General features: G+C 50.2%; 1 protein-coding gene across 1 annotated transcript in view; it reads left to right on the top strand.

Moving 5' to 3' along the window:
* Positions 1-18,779: 18,779 nt before the first annotated feature.
* Positions 18,780-22,691, top strand: part of LOC122372183 (meiosis regulator and mRNA stability factor 1-like) — a 33,573-nt gene continuing 29,661 nt past the window's right edge. Inside the window, exons 1-3 of the mRNA XM_043349085.1 lie at positions 18,780-18,923; positions 19,834-20,375; positions 22,085-22,228. Of these exons, the coding sequence (XP_043205020.1) occupies positions 20,040-20,375; positions 22,085-22,228 (480 nt within the window). The 5' untranslated portion in view covers positions 18,780-18,923; positions 19,834-20,039. The remainder of the gene's footprint in view (positions 18,924-19,833; positions 20,376-22,084; positions 22,229-22,691) is intronic.

Genomic DNA, 22,691 nt, shown 5'->3' with positions numbered 1-22,691 from the left:
TCAGGAGGAGTCGTTTATTGTGTCACCCACGGAGGTGAATCGCGAGACATGGGGAGTAGATGTGCTCAGTTTTATCGCATTTTAGCAATTTTGTAAAGCGCACAATGCAGGGTGTTGTTATAAAACGATAAAAAGCAATCGCCCCGAGCTTTAATAGAAGCAGATAACCACAATTTGAATGATGTTTCCAATGTCAAAATGCTGAAACATTTATTTCTTTTATTCTTTTGGGCCATGGGCCTGGGCCCCATGGGCCTCGCCATGGGCCTCGCCAACAGAAAGTTATTAATTTTATTTACATTTAGCTTTTTTATGTGAATTTGGGCCTCTCTCGAAAAAATAGTGGGCCCAATTCGCTGACTTTGGTTTTTGATAGGGGGTACCTTGACCCCCGGCCTTCGCCCCCCCCCCCCCGCAACAGTTTCCATAAATTGGCACCCCTGCACTATACATTTGTATACTCATGTATGTATGTAAATGTACGTTGGGAAGCCGTTCGACACCTGGGGGCCCCCACCGGTGGGGGCCCCCCGAGAAAAAGTCGGACCAGTTTTCCTTACGCGTCGACGCCCCTGAGCACTAGTCTTCCCGCATGTGCGATACTGCATTAGTGTATGGGGAAGCTGCAGTGCAACCCAAAAGAAGCGCGTCCAAAAAGTTATTAACTTTGGAGCCCGTGTCATTTCAGGAATAAGCCGCCGTGAACACATAACCCCCGTGCTACACGAGCTCGGATGGGGCCTGGTAGATGATGTGCTCCGAGACAGCGATATTGCCATTGTGCGCCGCCTTCGAACTGCGTCAAATGCGCCTGAGATCTTGCGCAGTAAACTTGTCCTGCGGTCGGATGAATCTGTTCGCCGAACTAGGGCAACTGACACCGGACAGCTTCAGTTGCCCCGTGTTAGCACAGAGTTTGCGCGCCGTAGCTTTTTATTCCGTGCAGCGAAGCACTACAATCTTTCCCTTACTGGTATGTAGTGTACATAATTTTAACCCTCGCATGTGTGCGGCGTTTGCCAGCTTCTAATGTGTAGGGGGGGGGGGTCGGTTGGACCCCCCCCCCTTGCCGTTTGGCCCCTGATCGAGCTAGAGCTTCGCGGAAAAAAACGAGCGTGTTGCCCGTGACGAGAGGAAGCCGATGATACCCAATTTTAAGGTCCTAGGTCATTGGTTGACCTTCCAGGTCAGGTCAATGACCCAAAGTCGGGAAAATCGGGACCTGTTAGAAAGTCGTAAAGTGTGGCTGCTAAGGGGTTTTTCGGGGTGCTGATCACGAATATCGTGTTCGCTTTGATCACAGATGATGTCTTGAAGCATTTAGACCAGGTCGGGTCAGGTCAGGTCAGGTCAACCAGTAGGCGTCGTGACGGGTATTCGTAGTACGTGTCAACCGCCTCTGACAGCTTCGTAACATGTTACGAAGTCACCAAAACTACTTCGTAAATGTTCAAATGGTTGCTAAATTCGAATTCAGCTCCAAAAACTAGCCTAGAAACATGTAAAACTCGAAAAAGTGACCCGAGGTCACCCGAGGTCACCAAAGGTCAATGACCTGACCTGACCTTCAGGTGACCTTGACACACACGGGAGTAACATCAAATCACATGTTTGAACGTTTGAAACCACGAAAAGCTTGCAAACACGCGGCTAGTGCGAGCCGACATACGCGAAATCGCGATTCCGGCCAAACATGGTCTCGGAAAAGAGGTCACAGGTCAAAGGTCATTTGGGTCAGGGTCATGAAATTTTCAGGGTAGGTGTAAAATTGATCAATACGAGGGTACTGAAAGTTTCGTCGCGATCGGCCGCTTTTTACGCGAGTTATTCGCGAAAAACCATGGGGGGGGGGGGGGTCCATCCGACCCCCCCCCCCTACACATGCGAGGGTTAATGTCATGTCCAGTGTTTGATGCGAATGGTTTTAATCCGCTTTTGTCGATTTTATTGTGTCTTATTGTGTCTTACTATATAAGGGTTCTGTGAATCTGTCAAATGACGTGGATACCAAAAAACCCATTGTATGGAGGATCCGAAATATAAGTCTGCCTGTCTGTCTGTCTGACGATACGGCTGGATTGAAATGCAACATGACCCTTTCCGGTCAGGTCATCATCTTGAACTGAGGTCAAATTTCCAAATGACCTTTGAAAGGTCAACGTATAGTTCATTCGAAGCGTCTCGACCAAAGGAACACGATGCTGGCAGAATTGATGTCGTGGCTCTCTTGAGTCCAAAGTTATTACCGAAAGACATGTTTCGCGAGAACGGCTATTTTTAGAGTTTTTGTCCTCTGGAGGCTAAACTGTTGACCTTTTGTTAACGCCAGACCCCTTGAGACCCTAATTTTTCGCGATTACTTTTAAATGCGTGAAGGAATTTCAACCAAGCTCAGGACATGGCCGTTTCAAGACAGGCCGAAACTTTTACAATTTAGATATTTTATCGCCATTTCAATATTTCAGGCACTTGTCATTGACTCGTAATGTTAAATTTCGAGCAAGATTTTCATCCGGTGTGTAGAGGCTATCACCAGTCAGTCTGTGATACGTTATGACGTCACAGCTAAACCCCGCCTCTGTGGTCTTGGCCTGCGGCGGTTTCGGGCCGGCGCGCGGTCACTCTCGCTGTGGCGGGGAGCGGCGACGGGCTACGGTCGAGCGGTGCCGAAAGCCGGCGGAGTTGTGCGTAGCGTCTTGGCTGACAGTGCCCAGAGAGCGACATGATGACTAAGGAGTCATAAATGCTCAATGCGCATTGCTTCTACAATGCTGATATGTTCGCTGATATTTTTTTTATATAAGCTGCAAATGACGGGCAGATGGCATATAACTGACATAAGGCTAGGAAATATTCACCTGTATTTAAAGCCTATGGCGTTGCAGATAATGCGATAATGGGATGTCGGATGTCACCAAGTAGCTGCCGATTTGTACATCGCTATGCAACCATCGAACAACGCAATAATAAGTTAATTGCCTGAGCTTCACATCATACGGCTCGCTCGTATTTCAAACAGATACCCTACATCGAAAATCGTATTTGTTAGGAATCGTTAACGTTTGTTCGAAGCACGACTGAGTAGTAGGTTGAGGAGTGATGGTCCTCTTGGTCCTATATACAAGAGTCAACAAGAGCCTAACATTTACTTGACCGTCTGCTGCAATTGACTCATAGCACGTGAAGCGTCAGCGAAATTCATAGTCCTTCAGTTTCACAGATGGCAGGGGTGTCGTTTGTACAGAGGTCGCTGATGGGCACGGGTCAATGCCGCAGTCGTGGGCGGAGCCTAATGTCATATGACGTAGAAAGCCTCTATCCAGGATGGAAAAACAGTTAACATTACGAGTCAATGACAAGTGCCTGAAATATTGAAATGGCGATAAAATATCTAAATTGTAAAAGTTTCGGCCTGTCTTGAAACGGCCATGTCCTGAGCTTGGTTGAAATTCCTTCACGCATTTAAAAGTAATCGCGAAAAATTAGGGTCTCAAGGGGTCTGGCGTTAACAGTAGGTCAAATCTGAGAACAATACCCACAAAGGTCTGTAAAAGGCTATCGAATGCGCTTTTCCGCGTCGCTGTTGCTCTATTGGTTCCCGAGTTAGCCGTCGGGTCACGGGTGTTTGGTGTTTCGAAAATTGACCCCATGAGGATGACAGGAAAACTCAGGCCACCAGCACGGCGCGGGTCGTTGGGTGACGTTGGTTGAGGTGACCAGGTTAATTTTACTCTCAAATTTCCTTATATCTATTTCTAAACCCACTTACACACATGCTGTAGAATGTCATTTTCATTCGTGTGTTCTATGCCTCGCATATGTATAGGTACCTACTATTAGTCTCTTCCATATCAAGCGGTCGGAGCTTCTTCAGCACGTTTGCTCCTCCGTTCATTAATTTGCGTATTTGAATGTAAGAGCTGACAGAGCTGTATGTACAGAAATCACGCATTGCTTTCAGCAGGGTACTTCGGCTGCAAGCTTGACATGGAACAGACTATTACGCGCCTCTTCTGTAGGTAGGTACTTTGCTTACTTACATGGAGAGTCTCCTTGTGCACGGGGGCCCCCTGCGTACGTTTAGTTCCTGATCCGTTCAGGGAACATCCTCAGTACTCGGACGGGAAGGGCCTCCTCTGTATACTACGCACCTCCGATGGAGGGCCTCCCATTTGCAAAGTGCCTCATTTTGTAAACGACACGCCTCCGCTTTAGGTGGAGGGCCTCCCATTTGTACGGAAGCCTCCTGCGTACGTTTCGTTTCTCCTCCGTTCAGGGGGCCTCCTCTGTACTCGAAGGGCCTGCTCTGTACACTATGCAACTTGAAGCCTTCTCTGTGCATGGAGGGCCTCTCATGTGAACGGGGGCCTCCTGCGTGCGCTCTGTTCCTCATTCATTCAGGGGCCTCCTCGGTACTCGGAGGGGCCTCCTCTGTATGTTACGACCTACGCGCCTCCTCTGTACCCATAGGCGGCGGAACGGGGAGGGCACCAGGGCACCGTGCCCCCTTTGATTCTGGCATTTTAACCCTCGCCGGCACAGGGGGGTTGATGCAACCCCCCGCGAATAACTTATTCGCGAATAACTCGCGTAAAAAGCGGCCGATCGCGACGAAACTTTCAGCACCCTCGCATTGATCAATTTTACACCTACCCTGAAAATTTCATGACCCTGACCCAAATGACCTTTGACCTGTGACCTCTTTTCCGAGACCATGTTTGGCCGGAATCGCGATTCGGCGCATGTCGGCTCGCATTAGCCGAGCGTTTGCAAGCTTTTCGTGGTTTCAAACGTTCAAAATGCGATTTGATGTTGCTCCCATTCATAAGGGTGGGTGTCAAGGTCACCTGAAGGTCAGGTCAGGTCATTGACCTTTGGTGACCTCGGGTGACCTCGGTTCACTTTTTCGAGTTTTACATGTTTCTAGGCCAGTTTTTGGAGCTGAATTCGAATTTAGCAACCATTTGAACATTTACGAAGTAGTTTTGGTGCCTTCGTAACATGTAACGAAGCTGTCAGAGGCGGTTGACACGTATTACGAATACCCGTCACAACCCCTACCGGTTGACCTGACCTGACCTGACCCGATCTGGTCTAAATGCTTAAAGACATCATCTCTGATCAAAACCAACACGATATTCGTGATCAGCACCCCGGAAAACCACATAGCAGCCACACTTTACGACTTTCTAACAGGTCCCGATTTTCCCGGTTTTCGGGTCATTGACCTGACCTGGAAGGTCACCCGATGACCTAGGTCCTTAAAATTGGGTATCATCGGCTTCCTCTCGTGACGGGCAACACGCTCTGTTCCGCCGCTATCTGTACCTACCTACATGGAGGGCCTCCCAGCCACTGGCGGTCGCAGCCGCTCGCAAAAGGGGGGGGCCAAAGTCACACTCGCGGGACATAACATTTATCAGTCACCGGGGGGGGGGGGGGGTGATCGGCTAATTTTTTACGTCCACGAGGCGCCGCGCAGTTGGCATTACTTATGCTTCATCCACCTCATTCTTGCGTGAAATCTTTAAGCTCAATTTAAGGCAAAAGCACCAGTTCCATTTCATGTCCCACGGTGTTTCCACCGGTCGGGCCACTGCACCATGGCGACGGATCGGTGTAGCATATACTGGAAGGTCGGGCACGCGGATTCATGACCTTACCACAATAAAACAATTCGGAAAAGTACGGATACCTCTTGCTTTGAACAAGCATGTGAAACCCAGAGATCATTTTCAGACTATGACACTTACCCATATAGCTGTTTGGCGGCGGGAGAGAATAGGTACAGGGGCGTAACTTTTTGGTTTTCGTTGGGGGGGCAACGCTGTCAGGGGCGCCTTTTTAAGGGCATGGGGGCGCCTCCCCGTGACTGTCTAGAAATAAGTCTTATTTCAGTTTACGGCAGCATTTTTTTTACCATAGCTCGTTGTTTTTGTGCCGTCGTGTTTTGGCACGTTATGTTGCAGTTTTTTTCTGAAATAGCGCGCCAAAAGCGCGGAATTATTTTGTAACCAAATACATTTTGAAAGCACTTTGGGGACCAGAGACCGGGGGCGGGTAGTGGAATTGGGGACCAGGGTAGTGACGCCTTATTAAACAACGCATATGGTAGTTCTTCTAAAGAAACGAGACGAACTGATGAATTGACAAAAAGAAAAGAAAAAACAACTGATAAAAAGGCGAGATTAAAGAAACAAATCTGTAGAACTTCACCCCACGCAGAAGCAAGGGACGTTTTTACGCCTCCCCTTTTAAGTTAAGAACACACTTCATACTGCATCTTTTCCGCACGTGTTCTAGAAGCAAACCAGTGGCAAAAATTTGCCCTCATCGAAAAAAATAAAAAATTGCCCCCCCCCCCCCGCCCGCGCCGGGCCGGGGGGGGGGAGTGAACACCTCCCCTGCGGTTTTTCGCAGATATCTCAAAACTCCGCGCCGCCGTTTTTGGCACACCTGTTCATGCATCTTTTTTTTTACACATGTGCAAATTTCAGACCCAGAGCTCTCAAGGTCAGGTCACCAGGTCACGTCAAAAGACCTCACCTCAGAAAAAAGTTGCAATCCTCGTCATAGCTACACCGACTGAACGATCGCCTTGAAACTTTCAGCGATTGATAAGAGTAACAGTATGTCTAAAATGTTTATCTCGGAATTTTGATATCAATGACCTATGGTCAGGTCAATTTTGCGACCTCTCCATTATAAGTCAATGGGAGAAAATTGAAATGAGCCTTTTTTGGACGAATGGTATTTAGAACCCTCTCAAACATCGTTTCATAGGTAAACATGATACACTGAATCGGAAAAAAATGCACCTGTGACCCCTCTGTGTGCCCTTGAGGTCATCTCAGGTCATAGACGGTCACCACCAGTTTTTTGGCTGTAACTTTTGATAAAGGCGTGCTAGAGCGATGAAAACACTTCAGATGTATTCAGCTCGACGATACGGATCGACTGATATGCAACATGACCCTTTTCGGTCAGGTTATGACCTTGACCTGAGGTCAAATTTGAAAAATGACCTTTCAAGGTCAAAAAATAGTTCATTCGACGCGTCTCGACGAGAGGAACATGATGCTGCCAAAAGTAATGTCGTGGCACTCTTAAGTCAAAAGTTATTGCCGAAAAACAGTTTTCGTGAAAACTGTTATTTTACAGTTTTTGCCCTTTGGAGGCTAAACCGTTGACCTTAGGTCAAATCTGAGAACAATGGTCAGAAAGGTCTGTAAAAGGGCTATCGAATGCGCTTTTCCGCGGCGCTGTAGCTCTATTGGTCCCGTGTTAGCCGTTGCAGTTTCCAAAATTGTTGAAATGGCCTACATTTGACCTTCGATGACCTCAGGCGACCTGACCTTTGACCTGACCCAAAAAATGACCGAAGTGTTTCCGTCATATTTTTGACGCTCTTTCGAATGATGCTTACTGCGTGTCGCTACGTGGCCCAGGAGCCGAGTTAGACCAGACACCCCCCTCACCGCCCGGCGCGGAAGTCGCGGAGCACCAGCCCGGCGCGGGTTAATCCCAGGCTGAGAGCGTTCAAGCTTAGGTCACCCATATACCTCTGTATACCGAGACATGCAGAAGTCTGTGGCTCACCAGGTGATATCAAGTTATCACGAAATGATAGGGGAGAGTGGGGTGGGTTGTATCAGTTTTTACTCCGAGACCCATAAACTCGTAACTATCCGTGATAAACTCATTATTTCCATACTGTCCCCTTCCTTGATTCTTCTGCTTTTTTGTGCAAAGTAACTTTTCCGCTACCTCTACCAGTTTTTCTTCTACGGTCTGCCGAATAGAACAATGTTTTTGATACAACTTGCCCCATGGCTTGGGTGAGTTGTATCACATGGTGGGGTAATTTGTATCACTATTTCACGTTTCAGGGAGTGTGCTTGCTACTGGTTTTGAACATAACAGCAACATTAAATGGGGTTAATACAATGTATAGGTATGCTCAAAGGCTTCACTTTATTAGACCAAACTTAGGTCAATGCAATCCGAACGAAACATCAACAGACTAGACGCAAAAGTGGCCCGTTAAGAGCAAAGAAGCCAACACATTGTGCCGAAATGGAACGAGCATTGACTAGCTACCTACAAACGCGAGCCAGGGCTTAGCTTTCGCGATCAAAAGCAACATACCCATACATACATACATACATACATGTTACAACATACCCCACCCGGCTCTGATACAACATGTACCTAGCCGCCATCTTGGAAAAACATCCTCGTGCTAAAAAAACAGCGGACAGCTGGAGAAATCCGTTTTCACTCACGCAGCCTTAGAACCTACCCTCACCACCGCTACGGAGATCTTTCAAATTCGTGCACATCTAAATGCCCAAAACACACATTTTCTTGCAACTTATTTTTTTAGAATGACATTAAAAAAAAAAAACATAAAATCGGCTCTCACCTCGAGACGCGTCCACTCAGCCACAAGACAGAACAGGGAAAGATGGCGCCCGGAAAACCTCGTCGGCTGGTCGTGTCGCGAGCGCCATCCATTGGATAAGTTTGGCACAATTCGCCCTGATACAACTTGGACATGATACAACTCTCCCCGCTCTCCCCTACAAATTACTCCTGCTTTGATCTAGAGGTGGCAAAACGTGAAAATTTTGGGAACCAGACTCGAACCAGACCCGGCTGGACATTTCTGGAACCAGTCGGACCCGGTCTAAGTTGGAATCGGAACCAGTTGGACCCGTTCCCCAAAAGTCAATTACCTAATACAAACCGTTTGTAGAAATCATTAATTGCATCGTGTAAAACAGCCCTTTTCCCACTGATAATGCTTATGAACTACAGTGTGCAAAGGAACATACATGAGAAAATGTTTTCTTTCCATTCACTTCATATTTTGCAATCATATGTAGTGTCCACTATGTATGGTTTATGGTAGGACCCGGTTGGACCCGCCAGAAAATTTCCAGGAACCGGTCCGGACCCATATGGGTCCAGACCGGTTCTTTTGACCGGGTCCTCGGGTCCACATTTTGCCACCCTTTGAACAAAAAAGATGATGAAGGATACCAGTATAGTCAGAGGAGCGCTAACATTGGCTCAATGGGTGCTATGAACCGTTGGGACGCTACGCCAAGCAAGAGTGGCGCTTTAACAGCAGGGATACCATAACACACAAGGCCCTGTGGGACGATTACATTGACTCAAGGGGCGCCCTTTAGAATCGGTGCGACACCGTGCAGAGGGCGCCATTCTTAACCACATCAATTTTAATACTCACTGCAGATGGCCTCCAAACTGTCTCGAGGGGTGCCTTCAGGAACCGATGGAACAGCCACCGAAATAGGGGCGCCGCTCTAGCTGCAGTGATGAAATAAGGTATTGACCGCATTGACCAGAGGAGCGCTTCATGTGGCTAAAGGGGCGCGTTGGTAAACTGGTGGGGCGCCACCCCATGCCCAGCGAGGGGCGTCGTACTTAGCAAGGAAATTATGTAAGTCAGAGGAGCGCGAACTTCGGCTCGAGGGGCGCTTGTATGAACCGTTGAGGCGCTAACCTAGCTAAAAGTGCCGTTTTAGCAGCAGGGATGCCATAACACACTATAGCGTGCTATGGTATCTAGGCCCTCTAGCCTCCCCCCTCCCCGAGGAGCGATGATTATGACTCAAGGAGCGCCCTTAAGAATTGGTAGGCCAAATACATTTCATTACTCAGTGCAGAGGGGCGCCAAAACGGGCACGAGGGGCGCCTTCAGGAGCCAATGGGGCAGTCTACGGACTGGGGGCGCTGTTCTAGCAACAATGATGATAAGGTATTGGCCAGAGGGGCGCTTCATCCACCTGAAGGGTCACATTGATAAACGGATGGGGCGCCGCTCTGCATGCGGGGGCATTAGTTATTAGCAAAACAGATGACATAAGACGTGCGTGTTGTCAGAGGGGCACCACTTTGGCTCGAGGGGCGCTTTTTAACAGGGCCTATTTTAACATGTTAACTGGGGGGGCAAATGCCCCCGCACTCAACAGAATTGCCCCCCCCAGTCGTCGAGATGTGCCCACTATAAAAATGGGCATAAAGGAACACGGTGACAAACATACAACTGTGACTTGTTTTGCAATGGATGTCAAATGAGTCAGTCTGCAAGTAATGACCAGTGGTGGATCCAATGGTGGGTCATATGGGTTATGACCCCCGCCCCCTTTGGCCCGGGGACACCACAGGCCTGCCTGGGGCACCACCGGCCTGTCAGGGGCACCACAGACCTGTTGGGAGCACCATCGACCTAGGAAGAGCACCATAGGTCTGCCAGGGGCACCACAGACCTGCCAGAGGCCCCACCGGCCTCGCAGGGGCGCCACCTTGGGCCTGTCAGGGATACCACCACAGGCCCGCCAGGGGCACCACAGGCCTGCCAGAGGCACCACAGGCCTAGCAAGGGCACCACGGACCTGTCAGCGACACCACGGGCCTGTCGGGGGCACCTCAAGCTTGTCAGGGCCAAGGGACACCACAGGCCTGTCAGGGGAACCAGAGGCCTAGCAGGGACACCACATGCCTGGCAGGGGCACCACCGGCCTCGCAGGGACATCTTGGGCCTGTAAGTGGCACCACGTGCCTGTCGGGGACACTCCAGGCTTGTCAGGAGCACCACAGTCCTCTCAGGGCCCAGGGGCACCAGCGGCCTAGCAGAGGCACCACCGGCCTAGCAGGGACACCAACGGCCTCGCAAGGGCATCATGGGCCTGTCAGGGGCACCACGGGCCTGTCGTTGGAACTTCAGGCTTGTCAGGGGCACCCACAGTTCTTTCAGATGCACCGGCGGCCTAGCACCATGGCACCATGTTTGGCCGGGATTGCGATTCGGCGCATGTCGCCTCGCATTAGCCGCTCGTTTGCAGTCTTTTCGTGGTTTCAAACGTTCAAACATGGGATATGATGTTGCTCCCATGCATTAGGGTGGGTGTCAAGGTCACCGGAAGGTCAGGTCAGGTCATTTACCTTTGATGACCTCGGTTCACATTTTCGAGTTCTATAAGATTCTAGGCTAGTTTTTGGAGCTAAATTCGAATTTAGCAACCATTTGACCGTTTGCGAAGTAGTTTTGGTGCCTTCGTAACATGTTACGAGGCTGTCAGAGGCGGTTGCCACCTACTACGAACACCCGGCAAAACCCTTACTGGTTGACCTGACCTGACCTGACCCGACCTGGCCTAAATGCATGAAGACATCATCTTTAATCATAACTAACATGATATTCGTGATCATCACCCCGAAAAAACATAGCAGCCACCCTTTACGATGCTCTAACAGGTCTCGATTTTCCCGACTTTTGGGTCATTGACCTGACCTGGAAGGTCAAGTGATGACGACCTAGGACCTTAACACTCGCCGGCACAGGCCATTTTGCGTCCTTCGACGGCACAAGGGGAGGTTGGTACGACCCCCCCTCGCGTTTGGCCCCTGATCGAGCTAGAGCTTCGCGGAAAAAACGAGCGTGCTGCCCGTCACGAGAGGAAGCCGATGATATCCAATTTTAATGTCCTAGGTCATCGGGTGACCTTCCAGGTCAGGTCAATGACCCGAAAATCGGGAAAATCGGGACCTGTTAGAACGTCGTAAAGTGTGGCTGCTATGGGGTTTTTCGGGGTGCTGATCCGAATGATATCATGTGAGTTTTGATCACAGATGATGTCTTCATGCATTTAGTCCAGGTCGGGTCAGGTCAGGTCAGGTCAACCAGTAGGGGTCCTGCCGGGTATTCCTAGTAGGTGTCAACCGCCTCTGACAGCTTCGTAACATGTTACAAAGGCACTAAAACTAGGCTTCGTAAATGTTCATCGGGCTGCTAAATTCGAATTCAGCTCCAAAAACTGGCCTAGAAACATGTAAAACTCGAAAAAGTGAACCGAGGTCATCAAAGGTCACTGACCTGACCTGACCTTCAGGTGACCTTGACATCCACCCTAATGCATGGGAGCAACATCAAATCACATGTTTGAACGTTTGAAAGCACGAAAAGCTTGCAAAAGCGCGGCTAATGCGAGTCGACATACGCCGAATCGTGATTCCGGCCAAACATGGTCTCGGAAAGTAGGTCACAGGTCAAAGGTCATTTGGGTCAGGGTCATGAAATTTTCAGGGTAGGTGTAAAATTGATAAATGCGAGGGTACTGAAAGTTTCGTTGCAATCGGCAGCTTTTTACGCGAGTTATTCGCGAAAAAAACCTTAGGGGGGTTGCATCAATCCCCCCCCCCTGTGTCGGCGAGGGTCGGCGAGGGTTAAAATTGGGTATCATCGGCTTCCTTTCATCACGGGCAACACGGTCGTTTTTTCCACGAAGCTCTAGCTCGAGCAGGGTCGAAACGGCAAGGGGGAAGGTCCAACGGACCCCCCCCCCCCCATATACGTTCGCAGCTGGAAAATACCAATACGGGCGAGGGTTGATGGATTATAAGAGACAATTTTCCAGGTTGCCCCCCCAGTCAAATTCCCTTAAAATAGGCTCTGCTTTTTAACCAATGGGGCACGCTATTTAGCTAAGTTTTTACTTGCCGCAAGCGGCGCACCATCCCTGAGGAACGTTACACAAACGACTGACGACTCTCTCGACATGGGCATCAGAGGTGCCCCTATAGACCTCACAGGCGTCTCTAATTCCCATTGAGGCGCCCCTTTGGGCTTCAACTGGAGCTCCTCTTTCTATGGGCCTCGGAGGCGCCCCCATTTGGCATGCAGTCTCCCCTCTTTCGTATTGGGGCGCCATTATGGCCTTAATGGGCGCCCCTTTTTCATGTGGGCGCCCCCTATACTATAGACCTCAGAGGCACCCCGAAGGGCCTCAGAGGCCAATAAGGTGCCCCTCTTTCGCATGCAGGCGCCCCTGTAGCCATCTCAGGCGCCCGTGTTTTGCATTGAGGCGCCCCTGAGGACTTCATGGGCGCCCCTCTTTCGCATGCAGGCGCCTCCACGGCCTCAGAGGTTCCCCTCTCACGCATCCCATTTCCATATAGGCGATGGCGCCCCCTTGAAAGATGGCGCACGCGCTCCTATGACGCCGCTGGCCCGTGAGGGCGCCTTTCGGGCCTGGGGGCGCCCACCAAGGTTGGGGGGGGGGGGGCAAACGGAATGTTGGGGTGGCAAAATTTCAAGTTGGGGGGGGGGGGGCACCTGCCTCCCCAAAAGTATACCTACAAAGTTACGCCCCTGAATAGGTACACCGACCTCTGGAGACCCCCGGCCCCACAGGTTCCTGGTTTTCAAAATTGGCATCTGAGGGCCGCGCACGACTCGCGCGGGGCCTCGCAACGGCTCTATTGGGGCTCACTCAACCTGCCTTATAGTCCTACTGCTAAAAAGACTGGCCCTGAGCCCTAAGGACTTCATCAGTCTCTGCCAGCCCCAGGACCCACACCGGCTCATGGGGCCCGACGTCGAAATATGAGGGAATCTGCGCGGGACCATCAGGACGTAAAGTAATCTCGATCAGGACCAACGTACGGCTGTGCAGGAGTCTGCGTGAGCCCTGTGATCTTCAGAAGCCCACCCATGTATGTTTTCACTTAGAGGCCAGTTTAGGGCCCTCAGAGACCAGTACAGGGCCTGCAAACTGCAAAGGCCAGTAGTTTGAAACCATCAGAGACCGAGTTGGGCTCTCGGAGGCTTATGTGGGTCCTACTCATTACAGGCCAACATGGGGCCCTCAGAGGTCAGCGTGGGGCCCTAAAAGACCGGAATGAGCTGTCGTTGGAACCCAGAGGCCAGCAGAGGGCCCTCAAAGGCCAAGATGAGCCCTCCTCAGAGGCCAATGCAGGCCCTTAGAGGCCAGCATCGGGTCTTCAGCAGCCAATGCGGGGCCCTCATTGGCACCTAAATGTTCGTCTTGGGACACCAGAGACAGCAATAAGGCCACTAGAGACCGGTGTGAGACCCTCAGACGCCGGTTGGGGCCCCTGAGGCCGGTAAGGGGTCCTCATAGGTCAGATGTGGGGCCTCAGAGGTCGATGTGGGCTCTTAGCGGTCAACGTGGGCGCTTGACCGCCACTGAAGTTCACTCAGAGGTCAGTGTTGGACGCTCAAAGACCGGTGTGGGCGTGTTTTTTTAGCCTCGTGACGATCGAATCAGGGCCAGGGTCCCATACACCTATGGGGCCCATCGGTTGCTTGAGGGGGGGGGGGCAAATGATATGATGGCCCCCTTTATGTGCCTTGGGAGGGCATGGCCCTGATGCCCCCCGCGACCGCCACTGTGTACACATTGCATACAGGCCTCTGAAATTACATACTAGCTAATGCAAACTCTATGCAGGCCCCGGAGATCCCACGCTAATCCTTAAGAAACCAAGCCGGCATACGGCGTCACCACCGGGCTTCTGAGGTGCACAGCACCAACCCATGAGGTCTTACTTTAGTGTCTTGGAGCCAATCTCCTTTAGCAGGGCCCACCCGCCACTGCCGAAGAGGGTCTCATGCCAGCCATTGCTGAATGCTGGGCCTACGAGAGCCTCAAGTAAGCCCACGCTGATATTCCATGTAAGATGCGGCCATACTCGTGAACCGGTGCCAGCGACGCTGACCGCCAAATTGACAGAATACCAGAGCCTATTTTAAGGGAATTTGACTGGGGGGGGGGGGGGGCAACCTGGAAAATTGTCTCTTATAATCCATCAACCCTCGCCCGTATTGGTATTTTCCAGCTGCGAACGTATATGGGGGGGGGGGGGGTCCGTTGGACCTTCCCCCTTGCCGTTTCGACCCTGCTCGAGCTAGAGCTTCGTGGAAAAAACGACCGTGTTGCCCGTGATGAAAGGAAGCCGATGATACCCAATTTTAACCCTCGCCGACCCTCGCCGACACAGGGGGGGGGGATTGATGCAACCCCCCTAAGGTTTTTTCGCGAATAACTCGCGTAAAAAGCTGCCGATTGCAACGAAACTTTCAGTACCCTCGCATTTATCAATTTTACACCTACCCTGAAAATTTCATGACCCTGACCCAAATGACCTTTGACCTGTGACCTACTTTCCGAGACCATGTTTGGCCGGAATCACGATTCGGCGTATGTCGACTCGCATTAGCCGCGCTTTTGCAAGCTTTTCGTGCTTTCAAACGTTCAAACATGTGATTTGATGTTGCTCCCATGCATTAGGGTGGATGTCAAGGTCACCTGAAGGTCAGGTCAGGTCAGTGACCTTTGATGACCTCGGTTCACTTTTTCGAGTTTTACATGTTTCTAGGCCAGTTTTTGGAGCTGAATTCGAATTTAGCAGCCCGATGAACATTTACGAAGCCTAGTTTTAGTGCCTTTGTAACATGTTACGAAGCTGTCAGAGGCGGTTGACACCTACTAGGAATACCCGGCAGGACCCCTACTGGTTGACCTGACCTGACCTGACCCGACCTGGACTAAATGCATGAAGACATCATCTGTGATCAAAACTCACATATCATTCGGATCAGCACCCCGAAAAACCCCATAGCAGCCACACTTTACGACGTTCTAACAGGTCCCGATTTTCCCGATTTTCGGGTCATTGACCTGACCTGGAAGGTCACCCGATGACCTAGGACATTAAAATTGGATATCATCGGCTTCCTCTCGTGACGGGCAGCACGCTCGTTTTTTCCGCGAAGCTCTAGCTCGATCAGGGGCCAAACGCGAGGGGGGGGGGGGGGTCGTACCAACCTCCCCTTGTGCCGTCGAAGGACGCAAAATGGCCTGTGCCGGCGAGTGTTAAGGTCCTAGGTCGTCATCACTTGACCTTCCAGGTCAGGTCAATGACCCAAAAGTCGGGAAAATCGAGACCTGTTAGAGCATCGTAAAGGGTGGCTGCTATGTTTTTTCGGGGTGATGATCACGAATATCACGTTAGTTATGATTAAAGATGATGTCTTCATGCATTTAGGCCAGGTCGGGTCAGGTCAGGTCAGGTCAACCAGTAAGGGTTTTGCCGGGTGTTCGTAGTAGGTGGCAACCGCCTCTGACAGCCTCGTAACATGTTACGAAGGCACCAAAACTACTTCGCAAACGGTCAAATGGTTGCTAAATTCGAATTTAGCTCCAAAAACTAGCCTAGAATCTTATAGAACTCGAAAATGTGAACCGAGGTCATCAAAGGTAAATGACCTGACCTGACCTTCCGGTGACCTTGACACCCACCCTAATGCATGGGAGCAACATCATATCCCATGTTTGAACGTTTGAAACCACGAAAAGACTGCAAACGAGCGGCTAATGCGAGGCGACATGCGCCGAATCGCAATCCCGGCCAAACATGGTGCCATGGTGCTAGGCCGCCGGTGCATCTGAAAGAACTGTGGGTGCCCCTGACAAGCCTGAAGTTCCAACGACAGGCCCGTGGTGCCCCTGACAGGCCCATGATGCCCTTGCGAGGCCGTTGGTGTCCCTGCTAGGCCGGTGGTGCCTCTGCTAGGCCGCTGGTGCCCCTGGGCCCTGAGAGGACTGTGGTGCTCCTGACAAGCCTGGAGTGTCCCCGACAGGCACGTGGTGCCACTTACAGGCCCAAGATGTCCCTGCGAGGCCGGTGGTGCCCCTGCCAGGCATGTGGTGTCCCTGCTAGGCCTCTGGTTCCCCTGACAGGCCTGTGGTGTCCCTTGGCCCTGACAAGCTTGAGGTGCCCCCGACAGGCCCGTGGTGTCGCTGACAGGTCCGTGGTGCCCTTGCTAGGCCTGTGGTGCCTCTGGCAGGCCTGTGGTGCCCCTGGCGGGCCTGTGGTGGTATCCCTGACAGGCCCAAGGTGGCGCCCCTGCGAGGCCGGTGGGGCCTCTGGCAGGTCTGTGGTGCCCCTGGCAGACCTATGGTGCTCTTCCTAGGTCGATGGTGCTCCCAACAGGTCTGTGGTGCCCCTGACAGGCCGGTGGTGCCCCAGGCAGGCCTGTGGTGTCCCCGGGCCAAAGGGGGCGGGGGTCATAACCCATATGACCCACCATTGGATCCACCACTGGTCATTACTTGCAGACTGACTCATTTGACATCCATTGCAAAACAAGTCACAGTTGTACCGGGTGTTGCAGCTAAATTGGGACAAAGTTCGTAACCTAATCACAATTTTGTTATTTGGAGGATATGGCTGAAAATTTGACATGATACTATTTCAACAATGCTCTTTCACGTGCTAATATTTTTGATGCACGAAAACCGATAACAGTCATGGAGGAACAGCGTAGATGTACAGTTGCTGAATTAGTTCGCGCTGGACAAAGCGCGAAAGAGATCGTTATCGCAACAGGATACCCGAAGTCTACGGTATATCGCACTGTCGCTACTATGGACGGTGGAGGAGATGTCAGTAGACGTCCCCATGCGCCGCGAAGTGACCGCAAACGGAATCCTCGGTTTCTCGCGGGCTTGAAAAGGTCTATTGAGGCCAAACCAGGTGTCTCAATGCGTAAGCTAGCGCGAGACCGAAGGGTGAGCAAAAGCACCATTAGCAGGGCTGTCAAGGAGAACCTCGGGATGAGGTCGTATAGTAGGAAACGGCAGAACCTTCTGACGGAGCGTCTAAAAGCGTTACGGAAGGAGAGGGTCCCGATGGTTCTGAACCAGCTCAAGAACCATGGAGGAGACGTGAGAGTCTTTGTGGACGAAAAGAAGTTTGTGGTAGACGAAGTTGCCAACCGCCGGAACTCAAGAGTCATCGCCTCGAACCCCGGTGATGTTCCACCAGTGATGATAAGCAAAAATCCAGCCTCTGTGATGGTGTTCGGAGCCGTCGCGAGCGACGGTCGCGTCATGCCCCCTCACTTCATACCTGCTGGAGAAAGAATCGGCGCAGAGGAGTATCTGGCCATCTTAGAAGAAGTGCTTTTGCCCTGGATGGCGAAGTACTACGACCTGAAGAAAGTCACACTTGTACAGGACTCGGCTCCAGCTCATGCTTCCCGGAGGGTGCAGGATTTCCTTAGTCGGAAGATCCCTCTGTATGTCCCAAAGGATACGTGGCCTCCAAACTCACCCGACCTAAATCCGTGCGACTTTTGGATGTGGAGCGCGATTGAGGAGAGGTCCAACGCACGTGCCCATGACAGCATCTCGAGCCTCAAGAAGTCCATCAAGAAGGCAGCCAGCAGCATCGATCCTATGGAGGCTCAGCGCGCGTGCGGCGCGTTCCGACGCCGCCTGGAGATGGTGAAGGAGGCTCATGGTGGCCACATTGAGTGAGAGGGTAGAGAACATGTGCGTCAATACACGTTCAAAGTTTGAAAGCTCTGTCTCTTCATTCTACTGAGTTATGCCACTTTAAGTGTAAGCGGGAAAAATTCCCAATTTAGCTGCAACACCCTGTATGTTTGTCACCGTGTTCCTTTATGCCCATTTTTATAGTGGGCACATCTCGACGACTGGGGGGGGGGGGGCAATTCTGTTGAGTGCGGGGGCATTTGCCCCCCAGTTAACATGTTAAAATAGGCCCTGCAGAATACGAAACTGAGTCCACTCATGAGTGAAATTTACGTCCTTTGATGGCGCAAGAAAGAAAATGAAACATACAAAAAGTTTTTCTAGGACTTTTGTTCGATCTGAAAGGTGGGGCCAAAAGATAGTATGGCCCCACCTTTCAGCACCAAAGGGGGGGCCATGGCCCCCGTGGCCCCCCCCCCCCCCCTGGGACGGGACCGCCAGTGCTCCCAGCGGACCCAGCGTATTCAAGTTAGAATTTAGTATTTCAAGTTATGAAGTTAGTATTTCGTAGCCTTGTCTATTTCGAGCCCAGGGGTATTTGACGACGAAATCAGTGCAGTTGAGCGCAACTCCTTGCGCATTTTATTGTTGCATTTTGATTGCATTTTTAGTTTTATTGGTTTTATTATACGCGCAAAGTGGATGGTGTCTAATGGTTCTTTTTTGGACGAGGACGGAAGATGTGATCAAAAGCGGTTGTTTTATGAGCAGACGCATTCAAACTTTATTTCAATAATTTCATGTTTGCGGGTGAGTGAACAAATCGTAGATCGAGATACCTCATACCTATATCAATATATCATGATATAAAAGCGATCATTTCAAAGCATTGTGATTGTGGAAAGGGTTGAGGTTGAATTATTTACCTTTTTTGGTTTTTATTGTTTCGAGCTTAATTTTTTGTCTGTAGTTCATTATCATTAGCTTTTCTGGCAGGCCATGTTCCCTACTAATCAGAGTGCAAAGTATGGCAAACTGCTAGGCGCTAGCTCAGTTTGGGGCGTTTGGGGAAACTACGAGTCGAAGATCCAAAAATTGATCGGTCAATAAATATACTTTTGATGACCATCTATGGACATGAATGCAGCCCTTGCTACTACGGGTGAAAAACTGTAGGATGTGCCGGTACCTGCGGTATCGCGTCCACTTATCGGAGAGAAAAGGCTTCCATTTTCTGCTAAGAATTAACGTGATTTGATTAAATTTGACAAATTCACTTGAAAATGGCGATAGGAAAATGGCTTCTGCAGGTTCTGGGCGTCACAATCAGCTCGCCATTCCATTAATGGTTCAGTGTTTTGAAAGAAAAGTGTTAAAAGATTTAATTTAATTACAATAAATTAAGATATTTAATTTTAAAATAATAATCCAACCACAATTGGAAAAGCCATAAACAAAATAATAAAAATAATGACATTTTAAAACTATGGTGCTGCTTACATTTTTTGGCACGTTGTTGTTTGTTTGTCTCTCTGTATGTTTTGTTTGTTTGTTTGATTGATTTTTTTCGTAAGAAATGATGCAAGAGTCTATATCAATTGGCCAACACTCATTTTTGAAGCTAAAGAGGAAAGATAATCAGCCTTGACTGCCTATTGTGTGTACCTAGTGTAGGTACTGTAAATATTCAGCAAGGTTCAAAAAGCTTTTGTGTTTCCAGGTAATTGGTCTGATAGCAAGATGTGTAAAACTTCAGGCCGTGGACATGCTCATTCATTGAGGACCAGAACCCTGGTGTGATTTCCTGGCAAAAACACTGCCGGGCAGGACTGAGGCCCTCAGCCCGGGTTTCTTGCCTGCGCATACACCTCAGGCCACCGCACCACAAGCAGCATTCATACCACCACTTCAGAGTTTGGCCGACTCATGAATCGCTCAGCTGGCGACATGACCTCCAACTGGAGCGACCCCTCGGTGCTGGACGGCTCGGCAGCAGCGCTCCGTCAGCTGCTCACCCCTGCCCAGGTGACGTCCGGCGCCGGTCCCGGCGCGGCCGAGCCTCTCCCCTCCACCGCCTGGGTGGAGGCGTGGCTCAGCGGCTGTGTGCCGGGACGAGACGGGGCTGAGACGGCCTCTACTCGTGTAGAGTCCACCCCGGCGGCCGATGGAGCGGATGCCGATGAAGTACGCTCGACGAAGAGTGATAGTGTGTGCTACCAGCTGCAGCCGATTGGTGTATTCTGGGACATCGAGAACTGCCAGGTGAGTGTTTTGGACTGCGGGTTTCGGAAATACCACGTTATCGGATGTAAGTTTACCGATGAATAGCTAATTTGGGAGGGAAATGTATTCTGGGACATCGAGGACTGTCGACTCACCGATGAGGCCTACTGCAAGGTCAGAATCTGGGGGCTGCTTTTACTGGTCAAAAATTGTCACATGACTGCTGAAGGCTTGTGGGCTGGGAGACCTTTTCTGCCTTCATATGGGGCGTTCCACGACAAATCGACAAGTGCCCTGCACCCTCATATTTTATTTTTTGCTTAAAATTGGTCATATGGGTTGTGATGAGCGGGGAAGCCAGCTGTGGCAAGGATTTTTTTTCTTCGAACAACGGTTTCCGAGATATAGCCTCGGGCAATTCCTGGAGGTCGCGCTGCAGCCCTATGTTTGGCGGCCTATAACTCAGAAACTATTGGTTTTCTACGATAAAACTTTATATGGTTCAACTCACAATCAACCAACAAACATTTTGGCTATCTCGGATTTTCAATTTTTGAAAATTTTGATCACGTGACCTTTGACCTATTTTTCGAAGAGTGACCTTGATATTTTCCCCACTGAAAGCTGCAATTTTGTTTGAAGACGATTAAAGCCTTATCAATTGTCATTCATATGCGAAAATAAAAAAGTGGCTATCGCCCTGCGTTGACCTCATCAGGTCATTTTTATGACCTGTCTATTATTACGAGCGGGAGCGACAGCGAGATCTCGAGAATAAAGCAAGATAGCGACAAGCGGTAAACGGTGCAGGGTACAAACGGATAAGGTCTATAATTTTTACTGAGGTCATTTTCTGGTCAGGTCAAAGATGACGTCACAGGAGCAAAAAGGAAGTCAAAATTGCGGCACTACATATATATGAAGTTTTTCTCGAATAACTTTCAAGGTATCCCAGCTAGGAACAAACTAATAGCACCATCGCGATCCTCTCGTCGATCCGCATCGATGCATATGTATGTTGACCTCGAAAGGTCGAAAGGTCAAAAGTTGACCTTAGGTGAAGGCTTTAATCGTCATCAGACAACATTGCAACTTTCAGTGGGGAAAATATCAAGGTCACTCTTCGAAAAATAGGTCAAAAGGTCACGTGATCAAAAATTTCATAAATTGAAAATCCGAGATAGCCAAAATGTTTGTTGGTTGATTGTGAGTTGAACCATATAAAGTTTTATCGTAGAAAACCGATAGTTTCTGAGTTATAGGCCGCCAAACATAGGGCTGCAGCGCGACCTCCAGGAATTGCCCGAGGCTATATCTCGGAAACCGTTGTTCGAAGAAAAAAAAATCCTTGCCACAGCTGGCTTCCCCGCCCATCACAACCCCTTACACCAGTTTTCAACGAAAAATAAAATATGAGGGTGCAAATTTAATTTTTTATTTGTCGATTTGTCGTGGAACGCCCCATATGTCTGGTGTGAAAATATGAAGATGCCAGATGTTGCAGTCAATCAATCGTGCGTGAATGGTGTGCTCTAAGCTGGCTAGTGGCGTATTAAATCATTTGTCCTATGACATTGGACACATCTCTGGGACTGTCTGCTACTTCTTTATCAGTTATCCTCGCGATATCTTGTAGCTCGTCACACCAACTCTAATACCTACCGTTGCGATGAATCTCGACTCTGCCTGACCCATCATGTGCTGCGTTTCTGTTGCTAACCTCTCGCCCCCCCCCCCCCATCATTCAGGTACCGCGTCGTTGTTCTGCCGGCGATTTCGTCTCGCTGATACGGGACCATTTCTACGCTAACTGCTGGGAGGCCGAGTTCATGTGTGCCTGTGACGTCAGCAAGGTATTCCCGGCCACCCTGCAGCAGCTGAACGACGCACAGGTGAGGGAACGAGGCCAGTAAATTGAACACGGCGACGTCAAGGCCATGGCATACATATGGTCCATAGTTCATGCACATGACTCGTACCCATTCAATTTGAGAAAGTCGTTTTTGAGAAAGTCGTTTCGAAGTTAGCCGTTATGTGTCGTTGATTATCGCCTGATTCTGAACTCTGATGCATGTCATAAGTGCCACTGGCTAGTGGCTCAGACTATCCAGCAGCAGTATCCTGAGCTCAGGCCGGTACTCGACCTAAGGCCTATTCCATTACCCGTGCCTTACCTGTTGCCCATACATTTGCAACATGGGTGTGGGACATTGTTGCTGAACGCGTGCTTTGCCGCGCGTACATCTATCACCCCTGTCCAGTGCTGGAAATGAGGCCGCTTTCTGGTCCCGGCGTTTTATTCTCCTGGTGGGTTAGCCCCATCTAGCGCTTAGCCTTACGGGACCTTCTCAGGGC

The sequence above is a fragment of the Amphibalanus amphitrite genome, unplaced genomic scaffold, assembly GCF_019059575.1.
Source record: "Amphibalanus amphitrite isolate SeventyFive unplaced genomic scaffold, NRLGWU_Aamphi_draft 001327F_arrow, whole genome shotgun sequence".
In the NCBI taxonomy this organism is placed as follows: domain Eukaryota; kingdom Metazoa; phylum Arthropoda; class Thecostraca; order Balanomorpha; family Balanidae; genus Amphibalanus; species Amphibalanus amphitrite.
The sequence above is the reverse complement of the archived record's forward strand: the minus strand, read 5'-3'. Positions and strand labels throughout refer to the sequence as shown.